Raw genomic sequence first — 15,849 nt, 5'->3', positions numbered from 1 at the left:
TAATCTCAAGTCTTCCATCAGCTTGCAGTCCAGCCTCAGATAAATCATTACCATGTCGGACTTAGCTACCTACAATTCAAGGTTCTGCTCTTATTTACCAGGAATACTTGAGAGATCTTCGACTTCACTTATTCACAATATATTAACACTTCTTTAATGATTATTTCCCTAGTAAATTCTCCCATTGTCTCAGTCACAGAAGGAAAAAAACACAAGAAATAACTAAACCACAATCATCTTATACAGTTCCACCATAATTCACTTGGTATTTTATCAATTCTGAGCTCCTTATCTAAGCTCTTCCTTTGTTACAATGAGCCGACTCTTGACAGGAAAGCTAAACATATTTACAATATTTGTCTTTTGCTGCACTCTGCTGGAACAATCCATTTTTCAACTGAAAGCAACATTCTTCATACGTAATCCAAAAGTTAAAAAAAAAAAAGAGAGGCGCAAAAATCCAGAAATCTTATTTCTCGTAAAAATATACTCTTTTGAAGCACAGGTATTTTTCAAACCAGAATTTAGACATTTAAATCTGTATTTAGTTGACCTAATAAAGTGGCCTATTTTCAAATGCCTCGACAGAACAGGATTAAAGAGGGCTCTCTACTGCTCAGAATAAACTACAGCAAATTAAGTGACTCAATAAATAAGGCACCGAAAAGCCTCTCGAAACATACATTGAAAGAGTCCGGACTTGCATGCATCGTTTTAGCTATCCTTCACCTGATAAACACACTATTTTTAAAAAAAGTAACATATGCACAGAAACCTAACCCCCTTTACTTGATTCCTGATCAAAATACGAAAAAATTAAGAGACAACATAGGTTATTATTACATTCACAGGAAGTGAGACAAGACTTTGCATCTCTTCAAAAAAATTACTGCAATTTACCGGACATTTTATGAAATTTTAAAATTTAAAATCTCATTTGTTTCTTTAAAAAAATGAATAAACTTACCTGGGCTAGAGAACAGAGCTCAGCTGGTGTCAACAGTCAGAGCTATTAACTCCCATGATAAGTCATTCTGGCTGAGGATCTGCTCCAGAATCACCCAAACATGCTACACAATTAAATGTCGCCTCCTACTAGAAAAATGCACCTGTGATCAAAACAACAGGTTATGACTTTTTCCTTTACTCTCTAGGAGGGGGAAAAAAGGAAACTCCTTTGCAGTGATCATAAACTTCAAAAAAAAAAATTGAAAGAGGAAGTAAATAACACAGATGCAACAGAACAGAAATGTCACAGACTTGCTCTACCAGTCTTCCGAGGGCAATGAGGAAAAGCTTTCACTCTTAGACCCGTCTTGGGAGCTGCAAATACAGATGTTGGCACCAGTCCCAGAACACAAAGCATACTTTTCAATTTTTACTAATACCTGCTAAAATTGTATCTCGGCATTTTTGCTCAAAAGAAAATTAAGGAATGACCCTTCTTAATGCTTTGTAATCCACACAAATCTCAAAAACTCTTCCAAGGAAAAGGTTTCCACAGAACTTTTTTTTTTTTCCTCCACGAAGAACAACAGGGCCTCTTAGGCAGTCGTTGCCTTTATAGATTGCTTTGCTGAATTTAAAACCAAGAACAAATACAGGCAATAATCAACAAATCACACAAACTCTCGCATGAATAGTGAAGTAATGGTTTCAGAGCTTACAGATACAGAATGCACAAACAGTGACAAAGGAAACAAAACGTGAAGAGAAGTTTTTAGAGAAACTACCTACTTCGAAGGTTGAAGAGTTCAGCCTAAAATTGGACAGGCCAACCAGTTTTTCCATAAACGCACTTCTGGTATTCCCCTCACTACTACCCTCAAAAAAGTTTAATAGAATACATTTCAGAAATTAAAACTGGTTTTCCTAGGAACAGATTTATGCACTAGAGGCCAAATGCTCCTCTGTTCTATAGATGGGCTCCTCACAGAAAAAGAAACACGTTAGCAAGATGAAGACTTGTATCAACTTGGTTTTCTCCATTTGTCTCAATGCCATTTTTAAAAATAAAAGGTCAGTGATAACAAACATAAATGGAGACATACTTCAAACTGTAACCATGTCTGCCTGCAATTTTTAAATCATAATGCAACAAAACATATAGGAAGAATCAAAGAGAGAACTTTTTGGAGATACTGGGCTTCCAAAACTAAATGGACAGTGCAGACAACAATTTAAGAACTAGAGAAGGAGAGCAGTAGTTAACTACTGGGTAGGAATCAAGCCAGATAGACGAATCCGTTGTAGACAAGTTTCCACTACTGTGGATGTCAGTGGAATAAAGTAAAAGAGCAAAAGAGGCAGTTTACTTTGCATATGACAGGGGGAATTTCTCATCATGGAATTTTAACTATTTGCAATTATAAACTACAATCTCTTCTTATGCTTTTATACAAAGGAAAAAAAAAGGATAAAGCAAAACAAAATGCAAAAATACAATCCAGTAGGCTTGAAAAAAAAAAAGAACATTAAGTCAACCTCTAAGCTGTTCATAACTTCTGCTGTTCATAATTTCTGCGCACAACTGAAAAAAGATAATCAGGAGAAGTGATCTTTACATTTGTCAGAAAAGACAAATCAGACATTTTAATGAATCACATTCCCTGTGATTCTCAAACAATACAGAATTCTTACCAAAAGGAGGTAAAAATCTGAAAGATGGCTATTAGTAGCCAACAAGTAACCTGCTTCAGGTTTGTTTCCACAATAAAAAGAGAAAAGAAATTGAGTGTATCAAATGCTCACAAAAGCTAAAAGGAATAAATGTAGCTTGAAGACATAGAACATATTGAAAAACAACAGTCTTTTTGAAAATACTTATTCTAAGACAGACTTTCAATTGCCTGTTGGAATGTAACAGACAGCTAATGCACAATGAAATGCTCATTAAGGAGAAATGAAAAAAAATAAGGAAAATGCAAAAAGTTTACTTTTCCTTCAGCAAAGCATGGAATTTTCTCAGAACTTTGAAACCCCATTCAAATTAGAACAGAGGCAAGGGCTACTGTTTTCTTTAACATGACAAATCTAATTAGCTAGCAAATATTTAACCAATAGCTAGAGGTTGCTCTTTAAGTACTAAATAATGAGATGTAATTAAGGTAGCAAAGGCAAAAGGTTACTAATTTAGGGCCTTTCTATGGTGCAGTGTTTAAATTATAGGTTTCATACGAAACGCATGGGCCAATGCACAAGAAAAAAAATCCAATTTTAACGGAATGCAGAACAAATTAACATTTTAACGTTATAATACTACTCAATTGTATAATGGGATTTTGCTAAGTGTCACGGAACAGAAAATAAAAGTAACACTCCAAGGTATGCTTGTTAACCTCTTCAAGCTAAACATATTACGAGCCTGCTGACAGCAGTAAATAGACACATTGTAACATGAAAGACTCTGAAATTCAAAGGGCCTTAATAGATGTTGCTTTTCCTAAGTAAATTGGCCTTAAGAGTATAAACAAGGAACAAGATAAAAATTATGCTCTCCCTACCAAATACCTTCAAATTTCCTAAAGGGAAATGGAATGATTCCTTTAAAAATATCATTTAAAAAAAAAAAAAAAATCCAGTTCCTGTAGTATATAATGTCTTTTTCTCCACTTCTCCTTTCCATGTTACAGGAATTTAGCCTGGCAAGTATAGTCTTCAGCACCCATACACAACGTTTTCTAGTTTGACCAAAAGGCTTTTTGGAAAAATAAGGATTACAGCTGTTACGGTCAAAACCTGCCACCTCAACATTTCAGCCTCCTGGTCGTCCATTCAACAAGGGACTCGAGCAAACACTTAATGCTGAGATGTCTAAATACCACCAAGTCTGTCTCCATAACAAATCGCCAATATTGAAAAAAAAATAAAATTAGCAGCCACAAAACTTTTGAAGAACTAAAGGCAAGTAGAATGGGTAGAACATTCTACTTAATAGAAGTCTTAAAATAATACCTCTGTAGTTATGATACTCATTGTTACTGTCTTCTTCCTTTCTGACTTCTGACCCCTCAGTTCATTACACCAACTTTTCCTGCATTAACCACCTTTTTCCTTTTCCTACTGGTTTAAATTATCCACAACAGAGTAATTAAATGTAGAAATACCTACTGTGTGGAAGCTAGTAGTTAAGCAATACTGAAACATAAAATAGACTGTTGAGATGCCAACTGGCAAGAAGAAATGGAGAAAGAAGTTCTTTTCCCTTTTGTTTTTGTCAATTTACAGATTTAACCAACAGTTTAGCTCCAAAATAAACTGTACCTTTTATTAAAAAGATCTAAATTGGGAGAATGACCACACAAGTTACATTTTTCCTCCGAGAGGTAGCAGCTAGAGCAGCAGGAACATAAACACAAAGAAATATTTTTTTTTAATCAAGTGTCTACACTATTTTTGATTTTTTTTTTCCTTCAGGAATCCATAGTCCACTACTATATTGCCTCTGGTAAGTAATACCCAGCAGAATCCTAACTCAGCTGATCAGGAGTGTGCAACGAGTACGTAAGCAGTATTAGATGTACTGGGTAGAGCAGGGGACTCATGACCTGAATCCCAGTATCAGTGTGTCTGAAATATTTACTCAGCATGAATTTGAAACCAACGTATACTTGTCATCCAACCACAATGCCGAATTATCACCTATTGCACATCAAAGAAATCAGTATCACTTACCATGAGCTTACACCAGAATATGACCCAGTTCAATGTTATTTCAGCTACCTGAAGGCACAGCACCCATGTACGCACTGGTAAAACAAGTATAGTAGACACCCAAAAGCAAACTCTTAAAATTACATCATCAAAAATGCTCTTAGTACAGCATGCAGAAATTAACCAAAACTGATAATAATTCAATATTCACGTGATTTATCACATCTGGACCACTGAACTAAAATGAGTAATTTCACAAAGATCATATATCCAAACTCTGAAAATAACCATTGTCTCTTGCACCATGTAGGCTCACTAGTTGTTCTCAGATGTATAGCTTTTATGCCTCAAATGCTTTTGTACTGTATAATTACAGGGCTGATACAGAAAACTTTCTAGGCAGCATGAAATAATAGTGTTTTCCATCCTTCTATGAAGACAGTATTGATTTTTTTTTTCAAGTTTTGAATACACTACTGCATAGCTCTTCCTCTCTTGCTTGTGGAGTACATTTCCCCCAGTGAAGGAGCCTGTCAATGATGTAAGCTTCAGCACAGGTATCTGACATGTCAGATTATCAGATATGACGTTTCTTTCAAAGAAATAAGCCTTATCAGTATTCCTTTCTTTGGGGAATTGTTCTATTTTCACTCACTGAAACGCACACAGGTTCTTTCAGTCCCCACAGAAAGCCCTCATACACAGTCTGGTGAGCTCAGGTTGGGCTATGGATATAAGATCTACCCCTACAAAGAAGATTATTTTTTCCCCTTCAAATAGGCATTAGCCAATGAAACAAATGTCACAACAGGTGCCAAATAACGTTTACATCACAAAGTGACATAAATCACTTCCTATCATTGTCTTTACACACCAGAGAGGGTACAATCTGCCCGTATCCCTGAGGACTGAATCAAAGTTTGGGCAATCCTCTGATAGGTCACATGGGTACCACAGCTCTAAAGCGGGAACTGCACCCAGGGTGGAATGAGGGGAAAAAAATTAAACAAAATCACACCTCTGGTCCTTTAGTGGTTTGAATGGAGCAGTGGGTGTTCAAATTTGGCTATTGACAAAGGGTAGTAAATCAGCAGGTAGGGCTGTACGACACAGCACAGTGCAGCCGAAACCCTCATTTGTGGAAAACGTGACAGGTTAGACTGAATGCAGCCCAGCAGACTCCAGTCTACACACATCTACATGCACAAGGACCTTTTATGTCCAGCCTCTTTCTCTCGTGATGGCTGTTACTGTTTTCTGCTTTCATACGCATCCCACTCTCTCCACAAAAAAACCTGACAGAAGATGTGAGCAATTTTACCCATCTGTCCTGCAAACTGGCTGACCTGAAGTGAAGACTGCCCCACACTGAAGCAAGTAATTGCTACCTCAGACCAAAATACAGAAGAGTTGTGCCAGCAATCCTAATACATGCTTCCCAAGCACAGCTAACTACTTTCAGACATTTTTGGAATACGCCTTCTAATAAAAAGAGGCTTTGATGACATTGTAAGTATTCCACTGTTAAAGCTAAATAAGACTTAGGGAAATAGAAACATAACACTATTTGAACACCAGTAGAGAATTTTAATTACATATAATAGCCAATAAGCTACTTTTAGTGGCTATGAAAAAACGACATTTAGCAGAAACAGCAATAAAACAAGAGAAGTTAAATATAACTCCTCCAAAGAACAGCATATTTATTCAAGCCAAAAAGAGCTAATTTATACTATGGGTGTAGTTCTCACTGACATTATCTGGGGAAAATGACTATTACAGGAGCGGGTGTGATATATAGGCTTTGAGTCATGCATGATAAACCCTAATGGTTTTGCTTTGAGGTAAAAGTCCTTACTAATCAAGTAATGAATCATTCCCAAAACGTCGAGTTACTGAGGCCATGTGTGTCAGAAGTGGGACTCTAGAGAGAATATTCAATCATTAACGATCACTTCTGAGATTTTTATCAACCGATTAATAAGCAAGGAAAGGAGTTAAAGGGCTTGAAGAAAGAGTTAATGGACCTTTAATGACATTCCATGTGTTTTAGGGAATAGAACATAATGAGTCTTATTTGCCACTGACCACAAGCCACCAACGATCACAGTGCTAAAATAATATAAGGAACAGTATTTATGCTTTCAAAAGATTAGAAAATTATGTTTACTTAAAAATTATGTTTACTTACAAAATTGTAATGCTATTTCGTATTACACCTATGTAGCAGAGTACAGCTTAAAGATCCTAACTTTCTAAATTTGTAGATGGACATGAGGTAAGGAGAGAAATGGGAAAATGTTTTTTTTTCTTTAGTATATTGGGCACTGGACCTGTTGGTATCAACTATCACGGAAGTAAACTTCTGGCTTAAGATACACAATTCTAAAAAGATATTCAGGACCAATATTGAAGACTAAAATGAAAATATGATGAACTATGTGTATGTACACATACATACGCACGTACACAAACATACATCATTTTGTACTACTGCCCATAAATTACCTACATACAAGAAGAGCAAAGGCATTTGCTTTTGATATACTCTTCATCTTTGTGCTGAAATCATTATGGAAACATCAAAGGAAATTACTCCAACAGCCTGAAACCACCAAGGATTACTAACCTAGGGTATTTCCAATTCCCTAAACCAAAAAATCTGACTATAGAGAAGTCAGTTCAATCATGTGAGTCTACAAGTCCCCGAAAAAACAGATCCAAAAAAATCAAATGGGAGGGTGTAATTTGATAGCTGGGAGAATCTCACTCAGAGCACAGAGAAAACAGAAGCCAACAGGCAAAGATGGGACACTGTGCTTCCTTTCAAAAGGCAGTGACAAGACCCAAATCTCTTGCTGAAGACACGAAAATAAGTTAGAACCTTGTAACTAGTGTGGCTCTTGTTTTCTACACAGTTGTACTTTTCATGCTAACAACAAAATGCACATTGAAAAATTCCTTTGCAGAATTCAATTATAATTCACTCTAAGCATCAAATATACATTCCTTCAGTAGCGAGGAAATTCAGTAGCGGGAACTGGACACAGCTGGAAGAGCTGTCACCAGTTTGAGTTAATTGGACTCTCAATCTTTGAGCAAGAGGGATAGCGGACACGAGATCAAACCTAGAGCACATGACTAGAGACCAAGAGGTGGAGAGCACCTGCAGTTCTGCTTTGTCACAGCACCTCACAGCAAAAGGTTACAACAGATCTGCACAGAAAGAACGATTCACAGAATTGTTCCACACAGGAGATGGTGAACCATCTCCAACTGGGAGCCACATGACTACAGTAGTGCAGTGCTACGAAGAAGGTGCACTAGCACGTATTTTGTTCAGCTTTGACACAGGTGCAAAGCTTCAGATGGCATCACATTCACATCTAGCTGGTGTTGAACATAGGTGAAGCAGACGCATGCCAACGTTCCCAGGCATAAAGGCAAGCCCTTAAACACCAGGTCAGAACCTCACGCCTTATCAACCAGGCTCTCTGGAATAATGGTGGTTTAAATCAGCTAAGGATCTGTTCGGAAAACTGAGCAGAAGCAGGATGAAATATGCTTACATTTAGATACTTGTCAACTGTTAATTGGAACATTGGTTTTCATTTCAAGTGCCAAAATTTCAGAGATAAAATCATGTGATTCAGAAGATACAACCCAGAATCAATCAGTTATCTCAAGCATGATAACAACTTACACCCGAAACTAATTTTCCCTGATAGTGTCAAAGACTAAAAAATGGACAAGAACTGGCAAGGTTTCAACACTCTTGCTAGATCACAAACCACAATGAAAGAGAGACATAGCATGCATGATGAGCAGCACAAGGGTGAAAATTCCTCACAATTGTATTGTTAAGATGTGCTCAAAGGGATTCTAACTAAGTTCCTTTAAGCTCTGTCCAAAATTCAGTTTAATTACATATTCTGCTGAAACCTCAAGAAACATAAATATTTAGTGCACTTCCCATGGCCTCCTAAATTATATCCAGGGATATAGAGGATTGGCTTTTTCTCCATACATTTAACTTTGAAAGTTTATTGTATCATAGCTTTCTCTTTGGTCACTTTTCTAAGAAAACATTTAGTTAACACTTTATGACAAGCTGAATGTTCTTTTTGTGTGTGTATTTAACAGTAAACTTAAACAAAGCTGCAAGTCATATGCTACATGCTTTAATCAGGTGTTACTCTAATTTTTTTTTTTTCTTTGGGAAGAAGAATGCTACAAAGTTAGCTTTACATTTGGTTATTTAAATGTCAGCTTTCAAGACTAGAATAGATTCTGTCATGTAGTACAGCTACCCAACATCACTCAAAGTAACACGGGACTGAAGGGCTACAAAGGGATCAAACCAGTTGCAAGAAAAGTTATCCATCAACAAACAACAAACCTAAGGACACCTAAAGAACGATCTGTGCTGTGGCATGAAATTACAGGCCAGTCCTAAGTTTTGGCAGCTCACATTAACTCATAGCACAATTGCTTAAATTCCATCTCAAAGCCATGAAATAGTCCATCTTCTTGTTTAAATCCGGCTGACAAAGAAACAGTGTTGTAATGAAGTTCATAAAGTTCAAAAACTATTAGAGGCACCTTTCTTCAAAACCGTGTTATGAAAGAGAAAGCAATGTCCCAGGAGTTGCCCTAATTAAAAGAACCGGTGCTTTCATTTAGACACACTGGACTTAAAATGATCCTTCTGATGGAATTGCCTTCTTTATTCCAAACGAGGAGTCATGGTATCTCTACCCAGAGTGGCTGTTGACTGCTTGTAACAGACCAACAGTGAAATGCTACACTTGCTTTCCAGTGCTGCTAGCTGTATGAACAAGATAAATAATACAGGAATGCTGAAGGGAGACCGGATGAGGGAGATTACTCTGAAAAAAATCTGTAGGAATTGTGTTTGTTCCTATAAACAGCAGCCTATGAGCACCTCTTGAAATGCACAAGACCATTTGAATCCTTTTCCCCTTGTTTCAAGTCGAGTTTTTAAGTGAAAAAATTCCTATGCACGTGAATCTCTTCAGGCTGCAATTCATATGCAGAATTCAAGATGCAAGACCAAAACCAGCCAAAATAAATACAAGCCATACACTAAAGACAGCAGAATGAACTGGACAACTTGCAGCTGTTTACAGAGCAAGATCTGAAAATTACATTGAAAGTCACTTTATTGCTGCTTACAGCCAAGTATTTCTGTGAGAGAGGTTATTCAGTAAAAAAATATAAAGATGACCATGACAGAATAGCTGAATTAATGGAAAATAAAGGGAATAAACTCACAGCATCAATTAGTCCTAGCAATTCTGTTTAGAAAAGTGTGTTAGGTCCTCTTACTAATGGCAGGAGGCTCTCAAATTTATCAAGTACCTTAAAGAAAGAAAAGCTTAAACGTACGACCAGTCAAAAATAAAGAGGTACTGTTGTAGCACACGTAGTTATTGAGCCTGGATGTCTAAGGACCATTTATGTCAGACTTGTTCTGTCGGTCCATTCCCATTAACTGTGATTTCCAATGACCACACAAAATTTTACAGTGACATGAAGATCCAGAAAACGTAGAGATCGTCTCTCTGTTTTTTAAATTAGCAGACTGAAAGACTAAATACACTGTTAGTATTTCTACTGAGAGAGGGGACATCATCCATCTTGTCTGGTTAGGTGGCTACTTCCAGCCAGCTGTAGTGCACAAAGGAGTAACTGCCAGGGGAGGTGCTGGGGCCATGGGCAGAAGTTGAGATGTCAGTTCTAGAAAGCACAAGTGAGTGGTTTTACAGGGTGGGGATGAAGAAGTCTCAGAACACGGGGAAACCTGAGGTACTAAGCAATAGTGGCACCAAAGAGGAAGGGAGCTATGCTTGCTACATATGATGGAAGCATGGGGATATGGGACAAATCTGTTTGCTTCATGGTTTGTCTTAGTTTTGCTACCTTTCATTGTAATACAACGCAAGGTAGAAGGGATTGCTTTATTATTACATTTTTTTGTAAATTTGGAATTGTTCAATCTTGTCTCAGATTCATGTTTTAAGTACTTAAAATCAGTTAAGTAACAGTTAGTGCCCTAGGAGAACTACACCCCATGTTTCAAATCCATCCTTCCCTCCTCTTTCCCTAAAGAAAGGCTTAAAGACAGCTCAGTACACACAGCTAGTGCTGCTTAGATTCACTAGGATAAAATCCACGTGGGTTGAAATAAGAAATTGAACCTTCTGATTTTTATGACACTTGTTAATTCCAGCTTGTACCTGGATACCCAAATAATGTATGCCAAGAGTCAATGCATAAAAATTATAATTCCAGGGCAAGCACCTGCAGCTACTGCCAAACTATGGTGTTCTTTTAACACGACAGAAAACATTGTAGAGATTAAAGATCATTAAATTACACTTTCAAGCAGTAACATGTCTCTAGTAGGTGAGCATTATACAAAGTACATGCTGTTTACAACAGCCACCATAAAATTTGCTGCAATCTCATTTCATATTTGAAGTCCTTTAAACCACAAAACATCTATGCAATCTCAACTACTGTTCAATTGCTTTTAAATTTATCTAATTAAATTCCTTTCTTAAAAGAAGAGCTAGCAGCATGTCCAATTGTGCTGGCAATTTTTTAACCAGAGATCAAGAAATTAATTCAAAGGCATACAAATAGCATCTATTGCAAATTGATTTTTCCATTACTTTCATAGCACCTTCCTACAAATCATTCCTAAACATCATAAGATTAATATATCCTTTTTCTAATATACAAGGTTACTACATATATAACAGTTGTTCTTTTCCTTCCAAAATGGAACACCTGATGTCACTATTTGTTAACTATTGTTAATACTCAATCAAAAGTATTTAGACTTATAATATTACTTCAGAAAGACAAATTCAAGAAGAAAACATTAAACAGGACTACAAATCCGAAAGCAAGCTCTTCATCATTGCACACACTGATGCTTGCTTACACATTTCTGTTACTGTGAAGAAGAGAAGCAAGGCTACAGTGTCCTTATAAGAAACCCATCAGTAATTTTATCGTAGCACTACATACATCCTATCTTGTTGGTAATGTACGAAGACCAACGCAAAAGTTTAGTTCATAAATAGAAATGCTTTTTACCAGAGAACCAAATGCAGCTTGATTAATTTTCCCTGGTTTGGCGCCTGTAGGTTTGGCACACATTGTACATCTAGCTACATATCACACAAACACAACTTTTACTTGAAGCTGAAAACCTGGAAATTGACTCTTACCATCTATTTCAGTTGTAAAATTCAAATCAATTCAGCAATTCATAACAACTTGGAGGTGTGCAAAGAAACTGTATAGAGTAAGTTTGAAGTAGGTATGTATCATAATGAGGCAATAAAACTACATAAGTTGATTATTCACCATTATTTAATTTATATTTAAAAGGCTATTCACACAAAGGTTATGTACCTGCTGTATAACTGTTCTGATGCAAGGAAATAAGGGAAGTAAGGAGAGGCACCTTTTTACCCCTGTGGATTTTGAGAGGTTATAATATTATAGCTTCAATTTAAAAAAATCCTAAGCTGTAACAGTTATTCTATTAAGAATGTAGCTCATATACAGCCCAAGTCCTGGACGTCCTTGGTTAAAAAGAAAAATAAAATCACATACTCCTACTAACTGGGAACTCCTTCCTGTTCTAGATGAAAAGGTTTGAAATACACTATAAAATCAAAACATACACATTTCCCTTTTAACTGCAAAACCCAATGTAAAAAGTAACAAAACCTTTCCTTACACATAAAAACTTTGGTGAAAAACAAGAAAATAAAACAATGCAAATTCTTCTGTTCTCATTATAAAACCATTTAACATAAGGGAGGAGATGAGATTCTCAGACAACAGTTAAAAGAACAAAATCAATTTGTTTTCTAACAGTTAGAATATTTTACTGTGGGATTTATCATACCTATTTTATTACAAAGGCCCCTAAAACTTCTACATCACTTATTCAGAGTTCAATCCAAATTCCACTGAAGCAAGTAAGAGCCATTCCACTAAGCGTCTATGGGGCATGGATCATCACTCTTCATTGAATGCATTCTGCAGTAGGAAAATTACTAAACACAACCATGGTGCTCAACACAGACAGCTTTCCAAAGGAAAAACAGAGACAACTTGTTCGAACAATTCTTCTGAAAAACAGTATCCTCAAAAATACCATCATATGAACTCCAACATCAAAAAGGCTACATGCTTAAAAGAACTTTTGGAGTGAGACTTTATACCGTTCCTACTTATCTGGCCTCATTATTCCTTTACTGAAAACACATGTACTGTATTTAAAATACTTCAGCTATTTGCTCTAGATATACTTGTTCAAAATAAAGACAGAAGATGACACCGAACTAAAGAAAACAAGGTCTTTCTTAATATAGGAAATGCATCATCGAGGAATTTCATTTCATCCACACAGCAAAGAGACAAAATTAAATGTTACCACAGCTCCCAACGTATGCAGCAGTGAGGTCTCTATGGTAATTACTATTTTACTCCACTTTTGTTTGTACTAACAACATCTTTGTTGCGATGGGATTCACATGAGCAAAAGAAAACAAAGGAAATCTATCAAGAAAAATGTGATCTTGCCCAAAACGAAGTTTTAACAAAGACAGGAAAACATAAGCATTTGTTCTCTGGTGAGAAATGTTCATCCTCATTCTCCTTTCAACTATACTAATTCTAATTAAACCGTTTACAACAGTAATTGTTAAGGAAAGCACTCAAGTTGGGTTGGAAAGACCTTATAAAGTAAACTTCTGCAATACACTTCTAACGAAATTACCTGATTTTTCTCATATTCTCGGAAGTCATCTTTCAACTCAACTGCGTAACAAAACTGCCAAGTACATCCCAGTTGCTTCTAAGGTTAAAGGCAACAGTTCTACGCAGCAAAAGACGACTCGAGACTCACTTTTGTTTGTCCTTGGGGCTTATTTAGTCATGCCATTTCGAAGTGTAGAAGAATCACCCATCTATCACAACAATATCTAGTATTTCTTAAAGTAACCAGAAAACCCCACTTTCAAACTCAAACCATCACATAGTTAACTCATTCACAGGAAAGACTGAAATAAAGGCAAGTCTGACACACGTATAACCATACATGGAAAAGCAGTTTTCTCCAACTTGGAGAAAAGTTTTCTTAGAGCAGACAGCAAGGAAATATTTTTCCTTAACATCTTTGGCTTTTAATTGTTGTGATATACACCAGCACATAAAGGTAAGTATTTTTTCAGCAAGAAATTTAATTGTGACTCAGCTTCTCTAACAAGGTGTGTTAGAAAGTAAATTCAGATCCTTCAACGGAAAAGCACAAAATGCAGAATGTAACTTCTTAGCAAAGGGGACACATCATGAAACAAGGGTTATTCTAAAGCAATGCAGGGCTGAGGCAGGAAAAGGAAGAAAAATTGTTTTATTCCTGTGTACTTCCAGTATGGGGATGGTTCAGAATGATTTTTTTTTTTTTAAACATTGTTCTTCTGCAGCTATCACATTCTGAAATGATTAGAACATAAAATCCTCATAAGGAAGGACATGGTCAGCCTCAGACGATTTTGTTGTGAATGTTACACCAGTCAAACCATTCCACCAGTTTACACTGTCCCATAAAATATTTACACAAGCTATGAACTATAAAATATTTTCACATGAACTATAAAATATTTACACTATCAACATCAGTTAGGAAAGAATGATGTGCTGTCAAGCTGGTGTGACCCAGGAGTAAAGATTTTGTGGTCGCAGATTAAATAAAACTATTGCAAATCATCTGGAAAGTTACAGGGAATATTAGGTTAAACAAATTACTGCTTCCTGGTCTCTTGGATGGTAAATGTAACCAGGAAAGCATAGCTTATATGCTTTAAGCTAAGTTTTACCAACAACATAAAGAAAGGTTAGGCTCACAATCAAACTATACTGACCTCTCTGAATGTCCCTTCTAGCAGGGTGTCCAGATGTTGAAGAGGAGCAGGAGTTTTGTCTTTGAATCGAGTCAGCAATCGCCGCTCAATAGCTCGAAACTGTACGGCCCTTTCAGATAATAGCTCCTGGAACTTTTCAGCATTCAAACGTAGCTGCAATTTAAGGGTTTTCAAGAATTCAGGTTAAGGATCATATACATTATGTATGCACATTCCAAATGAAATGGGAGAATGAGAGCAAAATTTTTGGGAGAGTGTATTATTCAAGTATTATTCAAATACAACGATGTCATTTATACCAGTTTCATATTTTACACTCCTTGCAAAGCTCATTAGCATTTTCAAGAATTATAATTTGGCACTGAAATCAAAACTAATTGTCGACAGCCACAATAATCTGAAAATGCATAAACATCCTATCAAGAAGCCTAATAACAAGAGTGAAATTTCACCACCGGGATCTCAAGGCTTCTTCTCGGTTCAGTGCATGCACACACGTAGTGTATTAGGCTTGATATTCATTGCAGTAGAAAATAAATGGTTATTTCCTTAAGCATGAATAGAAGTGTCAAATTCTACACTGTTTGAATGATTGCCTTTTTGGGAAGTGGAATCCTTTCTCCCTTTATCTACACTGATCAGCTGCAGCAACAAAGTTTCTTGAAGTGTTCCACAAAACTTTGAACATCATTGTACATCAAATGCTCAGATAATAAGAATTCTTATTTTACCTTTTAATCACCTTACCATTTTCTAGTACATGCCTCTAATACAAAAACCACTAAAGGTGAGCCTTTCAAAAAGCTGAGACTCCTCTGTACAGCTGACATGCTGTAACTAGCAGAAGTTATCAGAAGGAACATTAAGACTCACAGCTTTCCAGACATGAGCATCCATTTTCAAGTGCCCCAAAATTAGCATAAAAATTAAGTTTCCTAAATTTAGAAAACAGATTGTATTTAAAAACAAGCAAGTGTACCATTCTGTCAGTACATGATTATGAAGGACAGTTCAGGGAAGTTAAGAGAAAAAGAAACACTATGCAGCTTCTCTAGAAACAGGAGGAAAAAAGGGGCATCTCACTTAACATTCTCCCAAGCTTACCAAAAAAGTGTTGAAACTAACAGGGATGGAAGCTTTAGGATCCCCTTGATAGACCATTTGATGCTTTTTAGACCAGATAATTATTGTAAAATTTCAGAAACTTCAAAATAGCCAGCTGCAA

The 15,849-nt window shown here is 36.4% G+C and overlaps 1 protein-coding gene across 1 annotated transcript in view; it reads right to left on the bottom strand.

Moving 5' to 3' along the window:
• The window catches only part of BBS9 (Bardet-Biedl syndrome 9), a 301,146-nt gene that overhangs the window by 206,161 nt on the left and 79,136 nt on the right, over window positions 1–15,849 (bottom strand). Inside the window, exon 19 of the mRNA XM_086614220.1 lies at window positions 14,625–14,777. Coding sequence (XP_086470346.1) covers window positions 14,625–14,777 — 153 coding nt within the window. The remainder of the gene's footprint in view (window positions 1–14,624; window positions 14,778–15,849) is intronic.

Source organism: Tauraco erythrolophus, chromosome 7 (genome assembly GCF_009769465.1).
Source record: "Tauraco erythrolophus isolate bTauEry1 chromosome 7, bTauEry1.pri, whole genome shotgun sequence".
NCBI lineage: Eukaryota > Metazoa > Chordata > Aves > Musophagiformes > Musophagidae > Tauraco > Tauraco erythrolophus.
The sequence above is the reverse complement of the archived record's forward strand: the minus strand, read 5'-3'. Positions and strand labels throughout refer to the sequence as shown.